Source organism: Alexandromys fortis, unplaced genomic scaffold (genome assembly GCF_014885135.2).
Source record: "Alexandromys fortis isolate MF-2015 unplaced genomic scaffold, M_Fortis_MF-2015_v1.1 scaffold_225, whole genome shotgun sequence".
Taxonomy (NCBI): Eukaryota; Metazoa; Chordata; class Mammalia; order Rodentia; family Cricetidae; genus Alexandromys; species Alexandromys fortis.
This window is the reverse complement of record NW_026068119.1, coordinates 1,980,350-2,004,764: the sequence shown is the minus strand read 5'-3', so window position 1 is coordinate 2,004,764 and position 24,415 is coordinate 1,980,350. Positions and strand designations below refer to the sequence as shown.

General features: G+C 42.0%; 1 protein-coding gene and 1 pseudogene across 2 annotated transcripts in view; both read left to right on the top strand.

Annotated features, from left to right (window-relative positions):
* Tmlhe (trimethyllysine hydroxylase, epsilon) overlaps positions 1-3,321 on the top strand; it is a 104,906-nt gene extending 101,585 nt beyond the window's left edge. For both annotated transcript variants that reach the window (XM_050124954.1, XM_050124955.1), the window contains 2 exons: positions 1,343-1,481; positions 2,107-3,321. In XM_050124954.1, the coding sequence (XP_049980911.1) occupies positions 1,343-1,481; positions 2,107-2,238 (271 nt within the window). In that variant the 3' untranslated portion in view covers positions 2,239-3,321. The remainder of the gene's footprint in view (positions 1-1,342; positions 1,482-2,106) is intronic.
* An 18,608-nt stretch (positions 3,322-21,929) lies between these two features.
* Positions 21,930-22,826, top strand: LOC126490213 (low molecular weight phosphotyrosine protein phosphatase-like; annotated as a pseudogene).
* Positions 22,827-24,415: the final 1,589 nt, after the last annotated feature.

Genomic DNA, 24,415 nt, shown 5'->3' with positions numbered 1-24,415 from the left:
TATATATATATGATCTTACATCTAGCTACTTCCTCTATTTCATTTCTTCAATCATAATTCTCCTTACTTATTTAATATATGAGGGGCTGCTTGTTTGTTCCTGGCCACCAGGCTAGCTTAGACCCAAAATAATAACACAGAAACTGTATTCGTTAAATCACTGCTTGGCCCATTAGCTCTAGCTTCTTATCAGCTAACTCTTACATCTTAGTTTAACCCATATCCATTAATCTGTGTATCACCACGAGGTTGTGACCTAACAGGAAAGTTTCATCACGTCTCTCTCCAGTGGCTCCATGGTTTCTTTCTCTCTGCCTTCCTTCTCCCAGCATTCAGTTCCATCTTCCCCACCTACCTAAGTTCTGCCCAATCAGCAGGCCAAGGCAGTTTCTTTATTCATTAACCAATAAAAGCAACACATAGACAGAAGGACCTCCCATACCATCACATGGCCTGCCTGGTGGTTTGTAAACATAATAAAGTGCCATTGTAACCCAAAACTTTGTATTTGCTATTCTCTCTGCCTAGTCTGCACTTCCTTCAGCTTGTCATATACTGGATTTCTATTCATACAGGCACCAGCTCAAGTGTCATTTCTCCTAAAATTCCTTCAGTACCCAAAAACAAATTTTCCAGTTACCCTTAAATACATGTCACTGTGTTTTCACACAGCATCTGTAGCTAACTGAAGCTATCTTATTTATATTTGTTGTATTTATAAACTTGCATCTTCAATAGAATATAAACTTCCCAATAGCTGGGATCATGTCTCCTATGTTCATCATTGCATATTTATTTTTTTAATAAACTCCTTGGCAATGGCAAGTGCTCATGTAAGTGCCAGTGTTGAATAAATGACAGTCTCTGTTAAGATCTCTGAGTAAAACTGTCTATTGTGTTATAGCTAGTATTTTTCCCGCAAAAGGAAATACTTGTGGAATTATCTCATTCTGTTTTGTTAAATATCCTTGTTTATACAGCTTATTTTGCCCTCCTTAGTTTAATATAAAAAGTTCAAATCTCCTTTTGATTTTATGCCTTTTGACAAAAAGAAGTACTTTCTCCATGAAACACATTTCAGATTTAAAAAAAATATATTCTGAGTTGGGAAAAATCAACTGGAACTTAATTTTGACTCCCTGCCACCAGAATCTCCAAAGAAAAACAAAATATGACCAGTAGATAGTAGAATTCCTATCTCTGGTGCTGTATTCCTAAGTATGTATTGATTCATTGTTGTTTCAAGTGTGGAACAGAGACAGTATTATCTAAAACAGTTAACTAAACAGTAAATGTCTTTATCATGTGTCTGAGATCTTTATTTCTCATGATTCCATATAAGGTACAACAACTATGACCGGGCTGTCATCAACACTGTTCCTTATGATGTTGTCCATCGTTGGTATACAGCACACCGAACCCTAACAACTGAATTGAGAAGGCCTGAGAATGAGCTTTGGGTCAAACTGAAGCCTGGAAAGGTAGTCCCTAAATTCTATAAAGATATCAAATAAACTTGCCATATAAAATCAATGAAGAATGATACTTGTTTAATATGCATCACCATATTACAATATTTTTTTCTTATGTCCCAGGTACTGTTCTTGGCCCTGCCATTTATTCACTGATGATCTGTAAACAGGCACCATGTCATCTCTAAACATCAGACACTTATTGTAATTATGAAGGGATTTAACTAAGATCCTTCCAGCTTAATAATTCCATTTTTAAGCATTGATATTTCCTCTAAAGAATATCTTCAGCTTTACACAAAACATAATTGAGAAATAATAAACTGAGGATTATAGAAAAACACAATTTCATGATTAACTTTGAAGAAATGATAGTTGCACAAAGAATATAAGCTCTCAGGTGCACAGAGCTTATAAACTATTTTCTTTTTAATTGCTATTTAGCCTGCTATGGGGTTAGAAACATCTTATTTTCTTTTTAATTTGCTTAACTTCAGAAGAAAAATATTTCATCAAATATAACTAATAGAACAATCTAAAGCTTTATCTTTCAGTGAGCTCTTCTGGTTTAAGTTCCCTATGATTTTCCCTAGTTTTGATTGTTTTCTCTCTCTTTTTTTTTATACATTCACAGGTACTGTTTATAGACAATTGGCGAATCCTTCATGGCAGGGAATCATTCACTGGTTACCGCCAACTCTGTGGCTGCTATTTAACAAGAGATGATGTGCTAAATACTGCTCGTCTCTTGGGGCTTCATGCTTAAAATTGAAAGCCCTGGGATTATGAGTACACTTGGCATCCTGCTACCAGAATTTTGTATCAACACAACAATATTATGTCAACATTTGTTTCACTTTGTCTCCTTTCTATTCTATGAAACAGAAGATTCTCCTTACTTTACCAGGAAAAACCTGTTAAAGAGGGGCTTCTAAATTACCTAATGTCATCCATCTACTAGGGTAACTGTCTTCCCAAGTTATATGATCCTCCTCTTTTCCAAACTTTTTGATGTAATTAATCACTGTAGTTAAGAAATGTAATCTCCATATTAAAAGGAAACTAATATTATGTAATTTGTCTTCTGCTAAATCAGAATGCCATATATTCTAGAAATGACAAAATTTTGATAAAGCAACATTTGTGAAACGTTTTCATCCTTTATAATACATTTGACTAATAATATGTGATTACTTATATTTTGAATATATCCTATGATATTTTCTAGTTTCTTCTAATTTCAGCAGAAGATGTAATATTGCTTTTCTATTTAATGACTGAATAGTATTCCATTGTGACACATTTTTGTTACCTGTTAATGGAAAGCAAGGTTAATTCATTATTTTAGCTACTGTGAATAATATATTGAAAACCGTGGTCATGCAGATTTGCTGTGATAAACAGATTTAATTTTCTATTGGTGTGTAATATAATCAGAGAGGGCATATAAATAAAACAGTAGTTTTGTTTTTAAAAGCTATGTATTGTTTCCCATAATGAATATACTAATTTACATTCATACAAACAGTATAATAAGCATTCTTTTCAGTATACATAGACACTAACTTTTGTGCTTTTTGGTGTTGATAATTGCAATTCTAGCTAGATCAAAATGATACCTCATTGTGGTTTGAGTTGGCTTCTTCCTGAATACTAGTGATATTTAGCAACTTTTCAGATAGCTCTTGACCATTTTATATATTCTTCTGAGAACTGTGAATTCAGAATTTTTGCCAACTTTTAATTAGTTGTTTGTATTTTAGCTATTGAATTTTTGAAGTTTTCTATATATTTAAACAACCTCACCATTTCAAATGTATAGTTAATAAATCATTTATCTCATTCTATAGGTTTTCTTTTAATCATTATACTCCTGTATCTTTTCCTATAAAAAAAGCACCTTAATACCCTTAAAAGTTACCACAGACCCCAAAATCTAATACTAATTATATTAGATATTGAGAGCAAGAAATGTTTAAAAGTTAAAAAGACAAAAGTACCAGTCCATTAGTTATCAGATGCATGCCATTATAACATGTCATGCCACCTGAAGTCTCTGTACTAGTGAGACAAATGGGAATGAAAAAAAAAAACAAATAACAATAGTATTGCTATAAAAAATAGTTTTTAATCTTAAAAAACCCATGAAAAAAGGTACCCAGGAACACCATTGTATGTGTCTGTAGAAAATACTTTGGTGAGTCTTGGGCTAGAGGCTTAGGTCATTGGGTCAGTCATTCAACTATATCAGTACATTAAAGGGCTTAGCTGAAACCCTAAACTTTCATCTTGTAGTCTACCATGAATAAAGGAGAATTTACAGTCTCCTACAGGACATCTCCAAACACTGTCAAAATCACTTGATAGCACAAGTGTGATAATGAGATGGAAATGAAATTCAAATGTGTTTTATTATCCTGGAAAAGTTGTCTCCATCTATATCATCTCTCAAGAAATTAAATTAGGAGTCATGGAAACTCTTGGAATAAAGCCATGATCAGTTTGGTGTTCACAAGAGGAATAATTGCAAACAGCTTTCAGACATTTGAGATCCATGCAGTTCTTATACACACACATACACACACACAAACATACACACACAAACATACACACACACACATCACTGAAAGTTCAAAGGGTTACTGGGTTTGATTATTCAGGGAACTCATCATGTAGATGGTATGCCTCCAGAGTACTTGATATTTCTAAGCAAACTTGTCTTTTGGCAATTGGATAGCATTTACAAATATAAACCCTCTTCCTCCATTTCTGCTGTTCTTTTCATATTCCTTCTCTTAAAATATTATACAAGTAAATTGCAAAAGTTTTACAGACACAATTTAGTGCTCTGTTTCCTTTATGCCTTCAGAGGTAGGGTGCATAAGCTTACAATGATTATTTTAAATATTTTATTCTTTGATCAATTGATAAATGAATTTTGATCATATTTACCCCCACTTGTTACCCTCCCTTATCTCCCCCTACTTCAGCCAAACTTCTCCTTGCCAACAAGTCCTCCTCCTACTCTCATGTCCTCATTGTGACCCACTGAGTTTAAGGTTAAGTGGCATAGGGATTGGATAGTAGGGTAGAAGAGGGAGTACTGGGTGGGAATAACTAACACTAAAGACATTTGGAAAAGTCATATGGAAACCCGCTACTGTAGAAGCTTCCTAACATACAAATGTGTGCATGCATGTGTGTGTGCGTACGTGTATATGTCTTTAAATTGAATTACCTATAATAAGGGGGACAGTGCCTCTCCCAGGTATCGGATGCCATGAAATAAAAACCTCAGTCCCAGGTATGTTTAACACTTTAAATTTGTTGGTCAGTAGAGTCCTTTAGACAACCTCCAAACATTATTTGCTATTACCATTGCTCCTGGTTACCCTCCAGAACTAGATTTTAAGACCCTATTGCTGAAGGCATCACATACTTGAGTCATAGAACATGCAGAAATCAAAATGCTTTGTACTAACTGTGAAGCTTCAACACTACTGGCTAGCTTTTATAGTGCTGAATGATACTATGCAAGCCTCCAGGAGACAAAATGAATCATCAGTCTTAACTACCTGTTAACTCTACAAGCTACAATAATGACTGGCCTGGCAAGATAATCCCACTGTTGTAAGTGGCACAAATGATATGGAAGTGGCCAACCACTTTCTGCTTGGATTTAATACCCACTCTAAAAGATGGAACTGATGCCTGGTATCATTACTGGTCAAAAAAAAAAAAAAAACCACCCTGTGACTTACTAGATCTTTGTCCCTTGGAGAGAACCTAATATTATTATTTTACTAAATAGATGTAATAACAAACTGCCCCATAATTTTTTGTCTTATACTCATAGATTAGTATATCTATCAACCCTTATCAGAGAAATTTTGCAGTAGATGGTTAGACCCAGAACTGATCAACATACAAAGCAAAACAACCTGTAGATGTCTCAGCTCCAAATAAGACATCTATATCACACACACACACACACACACACACACACATGCACGTAAGCACACACACGTGTACACATACACAACACGACTCAGAAACCATCTAGGGGAACTCAGACGTTCCTCATCCCTCCTACACTTCCTGGTCATCCTCAGGGGTTATTCTGCCCAATACCTCCTCTCTCTTCCTATCCCACCCAGCTTGCATCCACAACCCTCCCCCCTCCCTCTGACTCCCTCCCCTCTTTGACCACATAACATCTCCCAGCTCATCCTGTTCTGGCTCTTGGATCGAATCCGAATCCGGAGGGTGGTAGCCCCTTTGTCCCAATAGCCTGCCTGCAGCAAGCAAGGTAGGCCCTTTGTTTACGAGCCACCCAAGCAGCAAGGAGATCCGATCCGGGCACCAGGGAAGACATCGGGCTTGCATCCACAACCCACCCAGAGCGGTGCTGAGGAGGAGTTCCAAGGACAATGGCACAGGGCTTTGATCCTACTTCATGTTCAGGCTTGGTGGGAGCCTAGCCAGTTTGGATGTTCACCTTCCTAGACATGGACGGAGGGGGGAGGACCTTGGACTTTCCACAGGGCAGGGAACCCTGACTGCTCTTTGGACTGGAGAGGGAGGGAGAGAAGGGTGGGAGGAGGGGGAGGGAAATGGGAGGCTGGGAGGAGGCGGAAACTTTTTTTTTCCCTTTTCTCAATAAAAAAAAAACCATCTAGGAAGAGGGGGTACTTACACTCTTTGATGAACTTTGTAAGAACAGTGCTTGCTGGACATGACAAGGCCATTGCAAACAAAACTCACAGTTGTTGCGACTTTTAGCACATGATCAAGCCAGCCAAAATACACAGCATGGATGAAGAAGAGACTCATGAAGTCCCACCCATACTTGAGTAGCTATTAGCTACTCGGGGAGAAAGAGACAGTTTTGTTTTCCTGCCTGGGGCACTAGCCTCCAATAGCACAGGGCTTGAAGGGACTCCACAGAGTCAGCATACTAAGACATTTTTATCTGAAGGGTAAAAGACACACACACTTTCTTGATGGTTTCCTTCTTTTTTCTTCTCTATTCTCTATTCTTTATTTTCCTGGTGATTTCCTTCTCTCATTCTTGATGTTTTCCTTCCAACTCTATCTTTATTCTTTCTGTTACAGCTTATATACCCCAGCAAAATCTTTCAGGCAATATAAAAATCACAATGTGATTATATTCTATTTTTCAAGTGGATACTTACAATAAATACAAGTAAAAAACAGTGTGTTATCCATATTCCTTAACATGCGTAAACATTTTACATATTACAGGTGTAAAACAAATTATCCCAAGAACCCATATACATTCATCCCCAAGGAACTTATTATAGATTAACAGTGTAAGCAAGCAAGGTTTTCTTCTCAGTCAGTTCTTTCACTGAAAGACTGCACTTTGCAGTTACAAAGAAAGAACCAATCACTTTATTGCTCATATTGAAAGGTAATCGTATAAGGAATCTTAAAAGAATCACAACTCTCAACTTTTATATAAAAAGCAGTCAGCTCTGTTTTAAAACTTTAGGATGCATACCCACTCATCAATAGCTTTTTATACCAAGAGATTGAGGGCAGAAATAGGTATAAAGAATTAACCATTACCTTTTGTCATCAACTAATCCTAGAAAAAAAGATATGTTACCTAATAGTAATTGGGCTTCTTTGTTCTTGTTCCCTGACCTTAACGAGTTCCTCCTTCAACCATATGTCTTTCTAAAACTTTAAATTGTCTTCTTAGGTTTCTCACCTCAAGGCTATTTAACAAAAACATCTTAGCCTAACTTTCAGTTATTTTCAAAGCTTTATTTCAGCTATGATGTACTCCCAAAGCTGTAAATACATCTTCCAACATTAAGATTAAAAGAATTCAAGGCAGCCTGGCTCCTGGGACTCAATTGCTTTTCTTAATCATTAACCTAAGCCACTGTCTATATGGCTCCTCAATAGAAACTCATGTGTTCTAGCTGTATGACACTTCTTTGATTTATCTTTAATCATCAGGACTGTATTTCAACTAACATTATTATTATCAGTTACACAGTACATCTTGGGAGGAAATCATCTTCATAATAATCCACAGGTAAAAATGCCAAGTAGAATGAAATGTTTCCATGAAATAAACACACTACATTACAGACAGTGGGGAATCTCCCCATACCCATTCACACCATGCCAGATACCAGAGAAAGATAGCAGCAGCAAACATGTAAAGGCATAGCAGAAGCAAAAGACATTCTGGAGTCTGTGGTCTCAGAGCCTTGCCTGTAACAGATTCATAAATCAGGGATTTTGTTCTTGGTAGACTAACATCTTGAACTTCAATTGCCACCTGCTATACCTTTTACAAAGCCACCGGCAGTTTTCTTCAGGAATTGGTCCCTAAGAGGCTACTCATGACCCAGTAGATAGTCCTACACCCATGCACATTCAAGTAATACTAAATAGACTCAGTGGATTTAAAACCAGAACACATCAAGGTTTGAAGGGAAAGTGTTGGGCAAGAGGAATTGGAGGGAGAGGAAATGGGAGGTGTATTTGATCAAAATATATACATGTATGAAAATTTTAAACAATTAAAAATATAAAACTCATGTTGAAAAATAAAACAAAAAAAAATTAGTTAACTGATAATCTGTTAGTATAAGTACTTAAAGTTTAGCAGCTTTTTGAAAAAAGTAATTTTTTTAAACTGGGAAATCCCTCACAACTTGTAAATGTTGGCCATTTATCTCACCTTCTTAATGCTATATTTTTTATTTACTTTTCTTTACCTGTTACCCTTTTGTGTGTGAATGTCTATAGATCGCAAGCCCTGTACTCCATTGTGAAAAGAAAAGAATGATTAATGAACTCTGGTATATCTCCAGGCTAGCTATATTATCATTTGAGGATGTAGGCAAATTGCTGCTCCTTGCCTCCCTTCCTCTTTTTATTTATTCTTCTCTCATACAATACATTCTGACCTCAGTCTCCCCTCTCTCCACTACTCCCAGTTCCCCGACTCTCTAACAGTGGAAACCAGCAAAGGCCTCCAGGGAATTCTGGTACACTCCAGGTTGTTTGAGAATCACTCAAGAACAGAGCCCTGTGCTGAATCCTTATGCCTTACCTCATCTACTAAATAACCTGAGGCATGTCCCACTCCTATGCTGAACTTCAGTTTGTTCTTCTGTGAATTTTGGATTAAACAGCTTGTAAGGATTCTGCCACTCCTCACTCGGGGAAACAGAAAGAAAACAGTAATTAGGGGTTGGTTATAAATCCTCAAATCCCTCCACCAGTGACATACTTCCTCCAGCATAGCTCTACCTCCTAAACATCTTACAGCCTTCCCAAATAGTGCGACCAACTGAAAATCAAGTGTCCAAACCCACAAGCCTATAGAGCACATTTCATGTTCAAACAATAATACTGTTCACAATGCTTTAAATGGGAACAACATCCCCAGACCTATTCTATAAATGGAAAACATAGAGGTAAAGGGAGATAAGGCACCTCAGCCAAGGTGACAGAACAGAGTTTTAGAAGTTTGACACCAAAACCAAATCTTATTGTTAGTGTATGCCATATCATATAGTAAATGTTAACTTCCTCCCATCTCTACACTTACACAGTCTTCTGTATAACCATTCACAGTATAACAATAATCATTAGACACACTTTCAATTTGTTTAGCATGATCTTTTTAAAAGCCACATGATTATCTAATTTGATAAATAGTTTGCAAGCATTAAAAAGCATATTCTAAAAGTGTTATTCAACTCTTCTAGGTTTCCTTCTTCCCAAAGTGGAAGCTTGGTAGAAAGATATCAACTTATTCAGCATATTTTCCTCCTAACTAGACTCCCAAATACCAGTCAGTTGTTAGATTCAAACCCATTTTATAGGAACTGTCTTTGGCATTTGGGAGATCTACTCAAAGACAGCTGCTGGTTGAACTTATCTCCTAGTTGTGAGGCCAGGCTCTTAGTATATCCTGACCTGTACCTAGTCAGAGCTAAAGACCCTGGCAAAGGTTCTGACCTGACAGTGTTTTCTTTTTTAACTTGGTCCTTATTTTTGTAAGACCTATGGATAAGGGTTAGTGAATTTGTAAATACCTTAACTTTAAACAATGAGTCTGGCCTATATCCAGCATTTTACAGAGTATTTTTGGGATGTTATGCTTTTCAGGAGAGTAACTGCTGTCTACCACAGTTTGCTTCTAGAGCAGTAAGCCTGACACTTCAGCATGGAGATAATTATATGGCCTTTTGTTAATTTTTTGTTATTGTTAGTCCTTTTCAGCTTATCTTTTATATTTTACTCATTATTACCATATTTTGGAACTGTGGGCTTTCCATATCATGAACTCACTGAACCTTCTTGACTGATAAATGCCATTTCCATGTGGATTTTATTCTTCCCTCATTCCTTGCATTGGACATACAACGTATGACTGTATACTTTCTTGATTTGGGCTTATCTTTGTAACTGCTTTTACTCCAGGTTATAAAGCAATATAAAAGTATTAGCTTCAGTAATAGATTCAAAACTTCCTTTCTGAGGAAGTGAAAGAAACAAGCATCTTTTACAACTCTGATAAGCCATTTTAATTCATTTTGGCATGTAGTATGCAGATTAACAGTGGTATTCTAACTTACTTTCTGTGTCAGCAGATAACTATGTCAGTTTAACTGAAGATCACATTCTGCTTAGATTTTTGCCAACTTGGCATAAGCTAGTGTCATCTGGTGAGAGGGAACTTCAATTGAGGAATTTCATCTATCAGACAGGCCTGTAGGCAAATCTGTGGGACATTTCTTAATTAATGAACCATGTGGAAGGGCCCAGCATAGGCAGTGCCACCCCTGGCCAAGTGGCCCTGGGTTGTATAAGAAAGTTAATGGGGCAAACTGTAAGAAACAAGCTAGTAGGCAGAATTCCTCCGTAACCTCTGCTTCAGTTTCTTCCTCCATTTTCTTACCTGGAGTTCCTGCCCTGCCTTTTTTTCTTGGTAGAGTGTAAAATATAAGCTGAGATAAACCTTTTCCTCTAAATTTTTTTTGTCAGTGTTTTAACACAGTAACAGAGAAACCTAACTAAGATAGTAATGTAGAGTGTTGCTGTAAAGGCTCCAAAACCACAGAAAAACCCTGTCTCAGAAAAAAAAAAAAAAGAAGCTGTGTTTTAGGGAGAATTGTAAAAATGTTTAGAACTTTGGGCTGGGAAAGATATTGAGTGATCAAAATTTAGTGGGCAGTAATATAGGATATTGGAAAATACCACTAGTGAACAAAATGCAGGCATGAAGGCCTAGCTAATGAACTTTCCCAGGGAAGCAAAGACTCAATAAGGCCATTGGCATGATATATTTGAATTAAGAATCTCTGGGGGTTTTTTGTCAGTTGGCTCTGAAGGATTGGCTGTGTTTAACAAGAGACCAGCACAGATCACAAAGGTTAATGTTGTACAAATATATGAAGTTAGTGTAAGTTTTTTCTCAATTAACCCATTCTTTCTTCACAGTGTACACTTTGATGGTAGCTACTTCTTCAAATTCCAGTAATTGGTGTCCTCCCTTCATCTGCTTTCTAGCTTCTTCTCTGATGTTTTCGCTGAAGTAGGCTAGTGTCATGGGAAAAACAAAGAATTGCCTAGGTTTGAATTCCATTTCTGCTTCTTTTTTTATTATTTATTTATTAAAGATTTCTGTCTCTTCCCCACCGCCGCCTCCCCTTTCCCTCCCCCTCCCCCAATCAAGTCCCCCTCACTCGTCAGCCCAAAAAGCAATCAGGGTTCTCTGCCCTGTGGGAAGTCCAAGGACCACCCACCTCCATCCAGGTCTAGTAAGGTGAGCATCCACGANCGGATATGCATTCGGCAACACGCACCTTTACTTCTCCCATTTATTCAGCAAACAATTTTTCAGTAGCTATTAGATGCCAGGCGCCATTCAAAACTATCGAGAGTACACTGAACAACTAACAGAAAACCACCCAAATTCCTGAATTCTGAGAGGTCACATTGGCAATCTGCTCAGACGTTACAAATAATCTGTCTCATGCTTACCAGCGACCCTGTAGGACTCTAGGGAGAAAGGATAGTGGAATTTATTTGGTCATTCCTAGATGGATGGGCCTGTAGATCACTTCTAGTGGTTTGCTGTGACAGACAATGCTACCAAGAGCACCTTGGGTACACCTGTGCGTCTTTCAAAAACGGATGACAAGGACCACCCACCTCCATCCAGGTCTAGTAAGGTGAGCATCCACGAAACTGCCTAGGCTCCCACGAAACCAATAGGTCCAGTAGAATCAAAAATCCCTTGCCATTATTCTTGAGGTCGCTGAACATAGCGGACAAGGAGGACTACTGAGTCCATTTCTGCTTCTTATTACCTTTTGAGAAGCTCTTTTCCTCCCATCAGGGTGTGCCCATCCTGTGTCTTCATGTTCAAGGGGGAGTGCTTTGGGATGTCTTTCTCTATGTTGTGAATATGTGTTGCTCTCATAGGTTGATAAATAAAGCTGCTTTGGCCTATGGCAAGGCAAGAGAGAGAAAGCCCAGAAATCTAAGAAGAGATACAGGAGAAGAAGGGAAGAGTCTGGGAGATGCCAGCCAGCTGCTGAGGAAGCAAGACATGTAGAAAATGAGGAAACAAGCCACAAACCATGTGGCAAAGTATAGATGAAAAATATGGGTTAATTTAAATGCAAGAGCTAGCTAATAATAAGTTGAGTCATCGACCAAGCATTTATAAGTAATAGGAAGCCTCTGAGTGGTTATTCATGAACTGGCAGGGGGGTGAAAAACTTCCAATTATAGGGGATCTAATGAATGCATTTTACTTGAGCTATGATAAAGAACAAAACAAATATGTAAAAATTACCTATTACAGTGAGCAGAATACAATAAGTAGTACATAGTAGTTGCTTACCATTGTTGCCAATATTATCTAAGAAGACTGTCTCATTAGAAAGGCTATAAGAAAATGACATATATATCAGAGATGATAAATAGATGATGAAGCACAAATGTGATAATCCGGCATCTGAACTTCTAGGCCACAACACTTACGTTAGGGATAAGAAGTTTTCTGGAGGTTTTGGTGACCTTAGGGTTGAAAACATAAAGAAGAGAAGAGTATGAGAGGCTGGTGAGACAAGCAAACTCTGGAAGAGTGTAAGCAATAGCGTATAGAATAGATGAGACAGGCAAGAAGATGTGCATGATGATGATTAAGGTATACTTAACAGGGGGCCTATAAATTCACATTTGACTTCATGTCCTCCAGAAAACTTTTGATTAAGCTCTTAAAGGCTCTCTTTAAACAGATGGGAAGGACAGAATTTGAAGGAAAAGATTAGAACATGAAAGGAGGCAGCAACTAAGATTTACATGTTAAAGAGCAGATGAATGAGTCACAACTAACTCAGCAGATTTGAGTAAGGCAGAGTGAGGAATTGTGATTTCCTTAGGGAGAAAAAGAAAATTACAAGCAAACAAAAGGACTAGATTGATTTAGCTAAAGGATCCTTCAAGGATGCAAAGGTAACTCTGGGAGTAGGAATGAAGGTGACTGGACAGCAAAATAATGAAGGTTGAAAAGTGTTTCAGAAGTGTATTCATCAAAGATTCCTCTGGAAAATGGTACTAGTACAGTATTGGACATTGCTTTCTCTAAACATTAATCTAGAGGGTTATTCCATGACAAAAAGTAAGTGTTCCTGAATAGAACTCTGTATCCAGGCTAGGGTTGGAATGTAATACTAAAAATGTATGTTAAATGGATTCATAGCTAAAAGTTTTCTGTGAGTCACCTAGTCAACCAAGATGAAAACAATCTAAGGATACTGACATGGAAAATTAATTAAATAAGGAGTCAATACACATAATTATCAGATGCATACTTTGCATTCTGTGCAGAAGACAAGGACAATGACACCCAAGCAGTTGAGAGTATTCAACACCTGTATTGATGTCAAACCATCGTATCTGTTATTACCATCAGCCTCCCATCTTACTAGTAATGAGGAACCCAAACTCAACAACTCCACCACACATACTCACATAAAATAAAACGGGTAGCATGAATTCTAATTGGTCTTAATAATAAAAACCCAGATTCAGATACAGGGGTTAATGCTGAGAAATCGGAGGAGCAGAGCAGTCAACCACTAGAGAGTTCTTACCAATGCTCAGACCAAAGGGGAAATCCTCCTGTCTCTACAAGTCTTGGCTGCATGCTGAGACTGCATTCTCAGACTGCAAACCTCATCTGAGCTCCTGTTTTGTCCTGCTTTACATTACCCTCTCTGCCTCACCATATCCCTTTTTGTCTCCACCTTCCTAGTATTGGGATTAAAGGCATGTGGCTCCGGAATACTGGGTGGGATTATAGGCTCTGTTTGCCTTTGAGACAGGATCAGTTTAGTGTAGCCTAGGATGGCCTTGAACTCATGGAGATCCACCTGTCTCTGCCTCCTGAGTGCTGGGATGAAAGGTGTGCACCACCATTGCCTGGCTTTTATGACTACCTAGTGGTTTGGCTCTGCACTCTGATCATCAGGCAAGCTTTATTTGTTGATCACAAACAAAATATCATTACAGAACACATCATATCACAAACAGAAATACTGGGTGTCAAGTTGGGAGCGTAGGTCCCTGCCCCTCGCATCTATCCCAGCTCCCAGGCCTGGTCTGGACTCCAAATCCCAGCAGGCCAGGTCCTAACCCCACCTATGAGGGTTCAGGACCCCTCCCCAGGGTATTTAAGTGATCCCCCAAAAGAGGAACATATGGTCTCCCTTTCTTCCTCCCAGGGGTCGTGTTCCAGTGGCTTCCCAGTCCCCCCCACCTCCCGCCACCCGAGAGCACAGATCTTCCATTAAACCTGGATATTTCTTAATTTGGCTTGTTTTGATTTGGCTTGATTGGGAATTTTTGCGTCAGCAGGGAGCTCACGTTAAGAAATATTCCTAACATTTTGGAGGTTTCGCCGAGCTAGGGCAAGCCCTTTCCATGCGGCAGGCCACGTGTTGAAAGGCCCCTAGTCTATAATTCGAGCTCTCTATGCCACGCTTAAAACTGGTTTCTGGGCTACAGTGGCTGCGTCTTGGTGAGTCCCTTTTCTTATCTATGCTATAGGGTTTTGGGGGGACCCATTCATACTTATTTTGTCATTTTCGGATTCCTGCTGAAGTCGGTGAGCTCACTCTGGGAATTCGAGTACCAGGTGTCAGTCAATCCCGTGGGATCGGGCTTGGCTAAGGCGGAGATCTGTTTGTCCTGGGTCGCCGGGCATCCAATCTCCGTGACCCCTTTTGGACCTAAGAGCCATTTTGGAGGATGCTCTAAAATGGACTTAGGCCACGTGGTTGGGCATAGACTCTAAAATGGGCACTTACAGTTCAAAGCCAGGTCCGCTTTTGCCCCTGTAAGCCTCTTACAAAAATCTTTTAAAATTGAGCCTGTCTGATACAAAGAAACAGAGCTTACATATAGAATGTCCATGGTTTTTGGTCTCTGCGCTCTCGTCCCCCCTCCCCTTAGTAGCCAGTGTCTCACAGCACCAGAGGCACTGGCTGCTCCCCTACTCCCTCAAGCCCTTACTACCTAATCCCCCTCCTGCAGAGCAACATTCTTTCCCCTCCCTTTCCCAATTCGGAGGTTCAAGGTCAACTTCTGAAGGAGTAAGTCACGAACAATGCCACACCAGTTTGGAATTATGATTAAAAGGGTGGTATTTATTTAAAAAGGAAAAAACTTACTGATCACCGTCCCAGACAACAGCCCTCTGCGCAACCAGGAAGGGAGCCTAGTCGCTGGCAGAGCAGGAAGTGAAGAGAGCAAGCGGAGGAAGTAGCCGTTTTTTTAAAGGGAGAGAAACCACGCCCCCAATGAGCTGGTATCTCAGCAGCTATTGGTTGGAGGGGCGGAAGGACCTCCCGCAACAAACTTCCACCTTCCCCTCCCCTCCTACCTTACTGCTCCACTCCTGGACCACCTCTGCTCACTGGGCTAGCCCCTCCTATGCTCCCTTTTCTCTTCTAAATCTCTCTCAGGTAGAAAAGCGGCTAGGTTCCTTTTCTACTAATCATTCTGCTTCCTCAGTCAGTACCAGATATTAGGAAAGAGTTAAAAGGTTGAGGATGGTCCCCAAACTCCTATATGGGAATTGGTGAAAATGGCCTTTAAAGTTTTTAATGCCTGAGAGAAATCAGCTGAGTCTTCTCAACAGACAAAGCTACAACAATCTACAGGCCCAGGCCTTACCAGCTGTCCTAAGGTCACAGGAAGGGGTACAAGGGAAGTCAATCACAGGGCTCTATCAAGTGTAGCCTAAATGGTCACGTAGCGTGATATTGCACTACACCTGCTCCGAGGTTGTGCCCTATCTGCCAGCAACCTGGACACTGGAAATCACAATGCCCCCATGCAGACTTGTCCTCTATGCCAAGCCACAGAGGTCCAGCCTCATCACCATCAGCAAGTGAAACTGTGCCAGCCTTCAAACATCTCAGCCTTACAGAAGATTGACGCTGCCCTCTCCTAGCCGAGGGTCATGCTACAAGTGGCGGGTAAGTCCATTACTTTTATTCTCACTTGGGCCTTAAGTTTCCCTCACCAATTTCAGCTATGGGGGTAGATGGGACCCATTCCTCCCCATTTAAAACTCTGCCACTGCCCTACATTCTTGTAGGACAATTTTTTTCTCATTCTTTCTTAGTGATACTGGCTTGCCCACCACATTTACTGGGTGGAGATATCCTTAGTCGCTTCCCCAAAGCTTTGTTCTGCTTCTTGGAGCCCCTTTTAACCCCACCATCTCCAAGATTCCATTTTTTAGGTTTACTCCTCCTGCCAGACGTATGCCCAGGCCAACCCACAAAGAGCTCTCCACATATACCAGCTTCATGGACACCAGCCAGGCAAAGATTGACAGGGAAACAGCAGGTGTGATGGCTCAGGGTCATGGAGCTCATGTCAGAAGCTCTCAACATCTCCTGGACAATGGAACTCATCAAACAACAAACCTACCAAGCTCTCCATTGAACTCAGACACCTGCCTTCTCATCTCCCTCAAGGAACAGATGCCTGCCTTTTCCATAATGACAGTTCATGGGATGCCTTTCCAGCCACGCTGCTAGCTAAACGTGGACACCTGGCTCTCCTCCCCATGCTGCCCCGTGCCTGCAGGAAGTAGCCAGATTTGAGTCTATGCCCTTTTTTTCCCCCCAAGAGAGCCTAAATGTTTGTCATAATTACCATTCTAATTTTTTGTCACCCCTATATACAAAGAGTCTGGAATGTCAAGTTGGGAGCATAGGCCCCTGCATCTCACATCTATCCCAGTCCCCAGGCCTGGTCTGGACTCCAAATCCCAGCAGGCCAGGTCCTGACCCCGCCCTGGGGGTGCGGTCTGTAGTAATAAGGAATGGTGGGCTGCGTTCCGCTGGATCCCAGCTAGTTTACCCCCAAAATAATTACATGGAAACTGTATTCATTTAAACACTGCCTGGACCATTAGTTCTAGCCTCTTATTGGCTAACTCTCACATCTTTTTTTTTTTTTTTTTTTTTTGGTTTTTCGAGACAGGGTTTCTCTGTGGTTTTGGAGCCTGTCCTGGAACTAGCTCTTGTAGACCAGGCTGGTCTCGAACTCACAGAGATCCGCCTGCCTCTGCCTCCCGAGTGCTGGGATTAAAGGCGTGCGCCACCACCACCCGGCTTAACTCTCACATCTTGATTAACCCATTTTTAATAATTTGTGTATCACCACAAGACTGTGGCTTACCAGCAAGATTCTAACCTACATCCCTCTCTGGCAGGAGAATCATGGCATCTGCCTGACTCTGCTTTCTTTCTCCCAGCATTCTGTTCGGTCTACTCCACCTATCTAAATTCCTGTCCTATCAAAAGGCCAAGGCAGTTTCTTTATTTGACCAATGAAAGTAGTACATAGACAGATGGCCCTCCTACTCCAGGGGTCAGGACCACTCCCCAGGGTATTTAAATGATCCCCCAAAAGAGGAACACATGCTCTCCTTTTCTTCCTCCTGGGGGTTGCATTCAGGCAGCTTCTCAGTTCCCCCCTCGGGGCCATCCAAAAGTGCAGAACTAACCTTAAACCTGGATATTTTTTAATTTGGCTTGTTTTGATTTGGCTTGATTGGGAATTTTTGCGTCAGCAGGGAGCTCGCGTTAGGAAATATTCCTAACACTGGGGAAGGGGGAGATTAAAACCAGAGGGACATATCCTTTCCAAAAAAAAATGTATAAGGACTGCAAAGAAACACACAAGACAGTGAGGGGAGAGGAAGGAGAGATGGCTGAGAAAATAAGCCAATGGGACACCTCCCTCCTCAAAGTCACTACTTTCAATACAGGAAACAATATACTGAGATAGCTGAAATGCCATAAAACTAACTCAGATTCCCAATTTTTTAAAAGGTTCAAAAGACCTCATAGAGGACACAAAACAACGGGTGAATAAAGTAAGGCAACCAATTCAAAGACAAGTGAAAAAAGAGACAAGCAATAGATAGCCAAGTGGATGAAATTCAGCTATTTGGAGTACAAACTCAAAAGGTGGAGAAAAAAACTCAACAAGGAAATTAAGACTCTGAGAGAAAAAAGAAAAATATGAACAGAAGTGTTGGAGATAAATCAGACAAATGAAAAACAGCTTAAAGCTTCTACTGCTGCTGCCACCTGGCTGTAGGTTGCTGACCAGCTCATCTGCCCCATCTATCAGTCCTTTCCACCCAACCTTTCCCACAGACAGCCCTGCGTGACTGACCGGACTCGTCCCTCCCTTCTGTTGTGTTCTTTTTAAGGCTTTAGTTCCAGAACCCCATCGGTTTGCTTTCCTGGCTTTTCCTTTGGGCATGGGATGGCGTTGGGGGTGGGTGTGAGGGTGTCAGTCTGGAATATCAAGTTGGGAGCTTAGGCCCCTGTCTCTCGCTCTATCCCAGCCCCCAGGCCTGGTCTGGACTCCAAATCCCATTGTGTGGGTAGAGGGCAAGGTGGGCCTAGTTGGAGGAACTAGGCGTGGGGGTGGTACTGGGTGCTAGTGGCCACAGGCTGGTCTTCCTCTGGGCAGGAGGTGGGAGTGGAAGGTGGGAGAGGAGGGTGAGATGGGCCTAGTTGCAGGATCACAGTAGTGTTTGGGGTGCAGGTGTGGAAGGCAGGCAGGGATGGTGGAGGAACAGCCTCTCTGGAATGGAAACAAGGAGGACCTGGGTAGGGGGTACACGACTTGGCCCTGAACCAGTATGGGTCAGCCCGGCCAGCTGCATCAGATAGATAGCCTCCTCAGGAGACCACAGAACACAGGGGGGACCCCTGTACAAAGGTGGGCTTTTGGCTGGAGATGCAGATGTGAACATAACAGTGGCATGTGGGCTCTAGGGCCATGGAGGATTATGATTCGTTATTCATCCTGGCATTGTCAGCAAGATCTACCAGGAGGCTGCATTGGTAATGGGTGTAAGTGATCTGTAAACTACCAATGGCTCCCGCCAGGCCAGGGCCAGTTCTAGCCTGAGCAGGCTGGTCTCAGGTTTGTGGAGGCCTAGGATCCAGACGCTAGGTCCCGCCCCACAGACGGTCATTTGCATACTTAATGGCACTGGGCCTCGCCTGCCTCTCAATCGGCAGCACCCAGGCCTCGCTCCCACAGGTTGTTATTTACAGATGGGTCCTGCTGTCAGACAGATACCACCTGACCTCCCTGACTATCACAGGTAGTGGCCAGACCCGCCTCCAGCAGCGCTCTTTGCATATCACCATGGCAACGGGTGAGCGCTGGGTTGCCTGCTGCAGCGAGGCGGAGACAGAGGTGACGCAGATTGCCGCGACGACCAAGATCCCAGCCTTAGTGGTGCCTGTGCCAGTCCGCGTTCCCCACCCGGAAGTCAGGAGGTGCGGCCGGTCGGCCAACATGGCGGCGGGCTTAGCGGCTGCCGTGAGATCTTCTTGAGCTTGTTGGACACGTGCCAGATGTTGTGTTCCAGGCCGGAATTTGTTAATTACAAACATGAGAGGAGAAAGACCACCGAACTAAATAATCTTAGCCAGATTAAATAAAACCTTTTATTTTTGTACGCAGAGTGCCTTCCCCTTAGGTGGGGTTAATGATGTCAGCATTAGATGTGGGGAAGATAGACAAGGCTTTTGTAGCTCGAAGGGGTTTTTAAATGGATTTGCCAGACAACATAGGATTATGGAGAACATAAGCATAAGAAGTTAGTTCTAACAACCCTCTCAAACAAAGACATTGCTACCAGGTAGCGCAAGAAGTCCGCAGGATCAAAGCATGACACGCCGCTGCTCACGGCAGCCGCTAAGCCCGCCGCCATGTTGGCCGACCGGCCGCACCTCCTGACTTCCGGGTGGGGAACGCGGACTGGCACAGGCACCACTAAGGCTGGGATCTTGGTCGTCGCGGCAATCTGCGTCACCTCTGTCTCCGCCTCGCTGCAGCAGGCAACCCAGCGCTCACCCGTTGCCATGGTGATATGCAAAGAGCGCTGCTGGAGGCGGGTCTGGCCACTACCTGTGATAGTCAGGGAGGTCAGGTGGTATCTGTCTGACAGCAGGACCCATCTGTAAATAACAACCTGTGGGAGCGAGGCCTGGGTGCTGCCGATTGAGAGGCAGGCGAGGCCCAGTGCCATTAAGTATGCAAATGACCGTCTGTGGGGCGGGACCTAGCGTCTGGATCCTAGGCCTCCACAAACCTGAGACCAGCCTGCTCAGGCTAGAACTGGCCCTGGCCTGGCGGGAGCCATTGGTAGTTTACAGATCACTTACACCCATTACCAATGCAGCCTCCTGGTAGATCTTGCTGACAATGCCAGGATGAATAACGAATCATAATCCTCCATGGCCCTAGAGCCCACATGCCACTGTTATGTTCACATCTGCATCTCCAGCCAAAAGCCCACCTTTGTACAGGGGTCCCCCCTGTGTTCTGTGGTCTCCTGAGGAGGCTATCTATCTGATGCAGCTGGCCGGGCTGACCCATACTGGTTCAGGGCCAAGTCGTGTACCCCCTACCCAGGTCCTCCTTGTTTCCATTCCAGAGAGGCTGTTCCTCCACCATCCCTGCCTGCCTTCCACACCTGCACCCCAAACACTACTGTGATCCTGCAACTAGGCCCATCTCACCCTCCTCTCCCACCTTCCACTCCCACCTCCTGCCCAGAGGAAGACCAGCCTGTGGCCACTAGCACCCAGTACCACCCCCACGCCTAGTTCCTCCAACTAGGCCCACCTTGCCCTCTACCCACACAATGGGATTTGGAGTCCAGACCAGGCCTGGGGGCTGGGATAGAGCGAGAGACAGGGGCCTAAGCTCCCAACTTGATATTCCAGACTGACACCCTCACACCCACCCCCAGCGCCATCCCATGCCCAAAGGAAAAGCCAGGAAAGCAAACCGATGGGGTTCTGGAACTAAAGCCTTAAAAAGAACACAACAGAAGGGAGGGACGAGTCCGGTCAGTCACGCAGGGCTGTCTGTGGGAAAGGTTGGGTGGAAAGGACTGATAGATGGGGCAGATGAGCTGGTCAGCAACCTACAGCCAGGCTTATGTGGAAAAAGACTCTAAAGTAATTATAAAAGGTAAATTGAGAGTTCATCAATTAGCAGGTATAGACCCAGGAGAGATTATAGTGCCTTTACTGCTGATGAAATAAAACAGTTATGGGAAGTCAATGAACCATGGGAAAGAGCTTGTGCTAATTTTGGGGGAGAAAATTAATAGCAACTATCCCAAAAGTGATAGACTTAACCTTATAAAGAGAACTTCTTGGATTCTTCCCCAAATTTTATGTGATGTTCCAATAACTGGAGCCCATACATTTAAACTGTTGCAAATAAATCAGCAAAGGCAGGTTATGAATCAGAAGGATTAAGTAAGGGGAACAAAGCCCTTATAATTCTTTTCAGAAGGCAGAATTTTATGCTATTCTTGTGGTGCTAAGGAATTTTAAAGAACCTCTCGATAAAGTTACTGATTCACAATATGCAGAGAGTTGTTTTGCATATTGAAATCACTGAATTTATACCAGATGATACAGAATTGACTTCATTATTCATACAAGTTCAAGATATAATCAGGAATAGGCTCTGTCCCTATTGCTATAGGCCCAGAGAAAAGCAATTTATCTAAAATATAAGACAAAAACTTTAAAATAGCAATTGTGAATATGTTGAATGACCTTAAAGAAGAAATAAATAAATGCCTCATTGAAGACCATGAAATCAAAACCTAACAGTTGAATAAAATAAGAAAAACAATTTAAGATATGAAAATAGACTTTAACAAAAAAAAATAGAAACACTAAAGAAAAGTCAAACTGAAATAAAACTGAAAATGAAAGATTCAGGAAGTCAAAAAGTTTAGAGGTGAATCCTAGCGGTGCGCATGCGCCACATCCTTAAGCCGTCTCTGGGTGCCTGGGTCTGCACGGGAAGATGGCAGAGGTTGGATCCAAGTCAGTGTTGTTTCTGTGTCTCGTAACATTTGCCGGTCACCCATTGCAGAAGCAGTTTTCAGGAAAATGGTAATTGATGAGAATGTTTCAGCTAATTGGGCCATTGACAAGCAGCGCTGTTTCTGACTGGAACGCAGGCCGGCCCCAGACCCAAGAGCTGTCAGCTGCCTAAGAAATCATGGCATTAGCACAGCCCATAAGGCAAGATAGATTACAAAAGAAGACTTTGCCACATTCGATTATATACTATGTATGGATGAAAGCAATCTGAGAGATTTGAATAGAAAAAGTAATCAAGTTAAAAACTGCAAAGCTAAAATTGAGCTACTTGGGAGCTATGATCCACAGAAACAACTCATTGTTGAAGATCCCTATTATGGCAATGACTCTGACTTCGAAGTGGTGTACCAGCAATGTCTCAGGTGCTGCAAGGCTTTCCTGGAGAAGACTCACTAGGTGGTACTGCCACCACCATTGAGCAGCTCACTCACCAGAGCCATGCCCAAGGGTGGTGCCAGTCCTAAGCCCCGTGTCCCACCTGTCTCTTCAGCTGACTTTACTGTTTATCTTTAAAACATCTGTAGGTCGAAATTAGATGTATGTTCAGAAGGGTAAAAATATTTGAGTAAGACAGTGTGAGGAATGGCTAAGTATTCTTAGACTAATTGAACCTTTCCTCTCACCTTGTCCTAAATAGAAAATAGTGGAACAAGGAAATACGGAACAAACTAGAACCCAATAAAGTAAGAATGACCTACAAGGTCTGGGTCGGCCTCTGAGCCCAGCCAGCCTGGGTGGTCTGGTCTTACTAAAGTGTGTGCATGGCCAGCACCCAGTGGTGCCATTCGCTTGCCTTATACCTTTCTACCCTAGACTCTTGTGACAATAATTCCATCCATATCAGCCTTCCACTTAACACTGGAAGATTTAAACTCAGACACACTGAAGGCATTTAATATTTGAGAGAGAAGACAAACTGGATGTGGTGATACAGACCTGCACTCCCAGCAGGCCGACCTGGGCTGTGCACTGACGATGGGAGCAACAGATGTAGGAAATTAGCAGTGTTACTCTTACTTGGTTTTTGTCCAGTGTTTTGTTGTTCCTGTTTGAGCCACTTTGCCTCTTAATGCAAGGGGGTGTGTGCTTAAATAGTGGTGTGTCTGTAGTGTCCCTTCATCAGCGTTGTAGAGAGTTACCCGCAAGCATAAGTCATTCTAGTGGGTTGCAGGACAGTGACCTCATATTCATGGCTGTATATCGGAAAAGAATGGGAGGTAAACTGGGAAGTTAACAAATACACCTGAAGTAGAGATCTGGGAAAAAAAAGTTTAGAGGTAAGCCTCACAAATTAAAAGAAGTAGAAAAGAGAATTTATTGTCATAAGGAAAAGGAAGAGATGGGTAGTTCAAAGGAAATGCTAAATCTAAAAAATTCCAGGCACAAAGTATTCAGGAAGTGTGGGATACTAAGAAAAGAACAAGTCTATGAATGATAGGTACAGAGAAGGGAGCAGAAACTCAGGCCAAAGGCACAGAAAATATTTTTTTAAACATAGAAGAAAAATTCCCCAAACTAAAGAAAGAGATGCCTATCAAGTTGCAAGAAGCATACAGAACACCAAATAGACAAGTCCATAAAAGAAACTTAAGGGATGGTAGAAAAGTGGAGACAGAGGCAGAGACCCACATTGGAGCACTGGACTGAGCTCCCAAGGTCCAGTTGAAGAGCAGAAGGAGGGAGAATATGAGCAAGGAAGTCAGGACCACGAGGGGTTGGTCCACTCACTGAGACGGTGTGACTGATCTAATGGGAGTTCACCAAATCCAACTGGACTGGGACTGAATGAGCATGGGATCAAACTGGACTCTCTGAATGTGGCTGACAGGGCTGACTGAGAAGCCAATGATAATGGCACTGGGATTTGTCTCTCCTGCATGGACTGGCTTTTTGGGATCCTATTCTCTTTGGATGCATACCTTCCTAAACCTGGATGTAGGGGAAAGGGCCTTAGGACTGGAAGGGGTAGGGGAGAGTGAGGGGGGGGGAGTGGGAGGGAAGTGGGAGGAGGGGAGGAAGTGGGAATTTTGATTAGTATTATTTATAAAGTAATAAAAAAGTATTCAATAAGAAAAGAAAGAAAGAAAGAAAGAAAGAAAGAAAGAAAGAAAGAAAGAAAGAAAGAAAGAAAAGATCCAAAAATACAAAATAATCAAAACACTAAATATAAAGAACAAAGAAAGAATATTAAAACCTGCAAGAGGATTGTGTCAGATGTGATGACGTATGGCTTTTATCCCAGCACTCAGGAGGCAAAAGCAGGCGGATCTTTATGAGCTTAAGGCCAGCCTGGTCTACAAAGCAAGTTTCAGGACAGTCAGAGCTATTACACAGATAAACCCTGATTCAGAGAGAGAAAGAGAGAGAGAGAGAGAGAGAGAGAGAGAGAGAGAGAGAGAGAGAAGA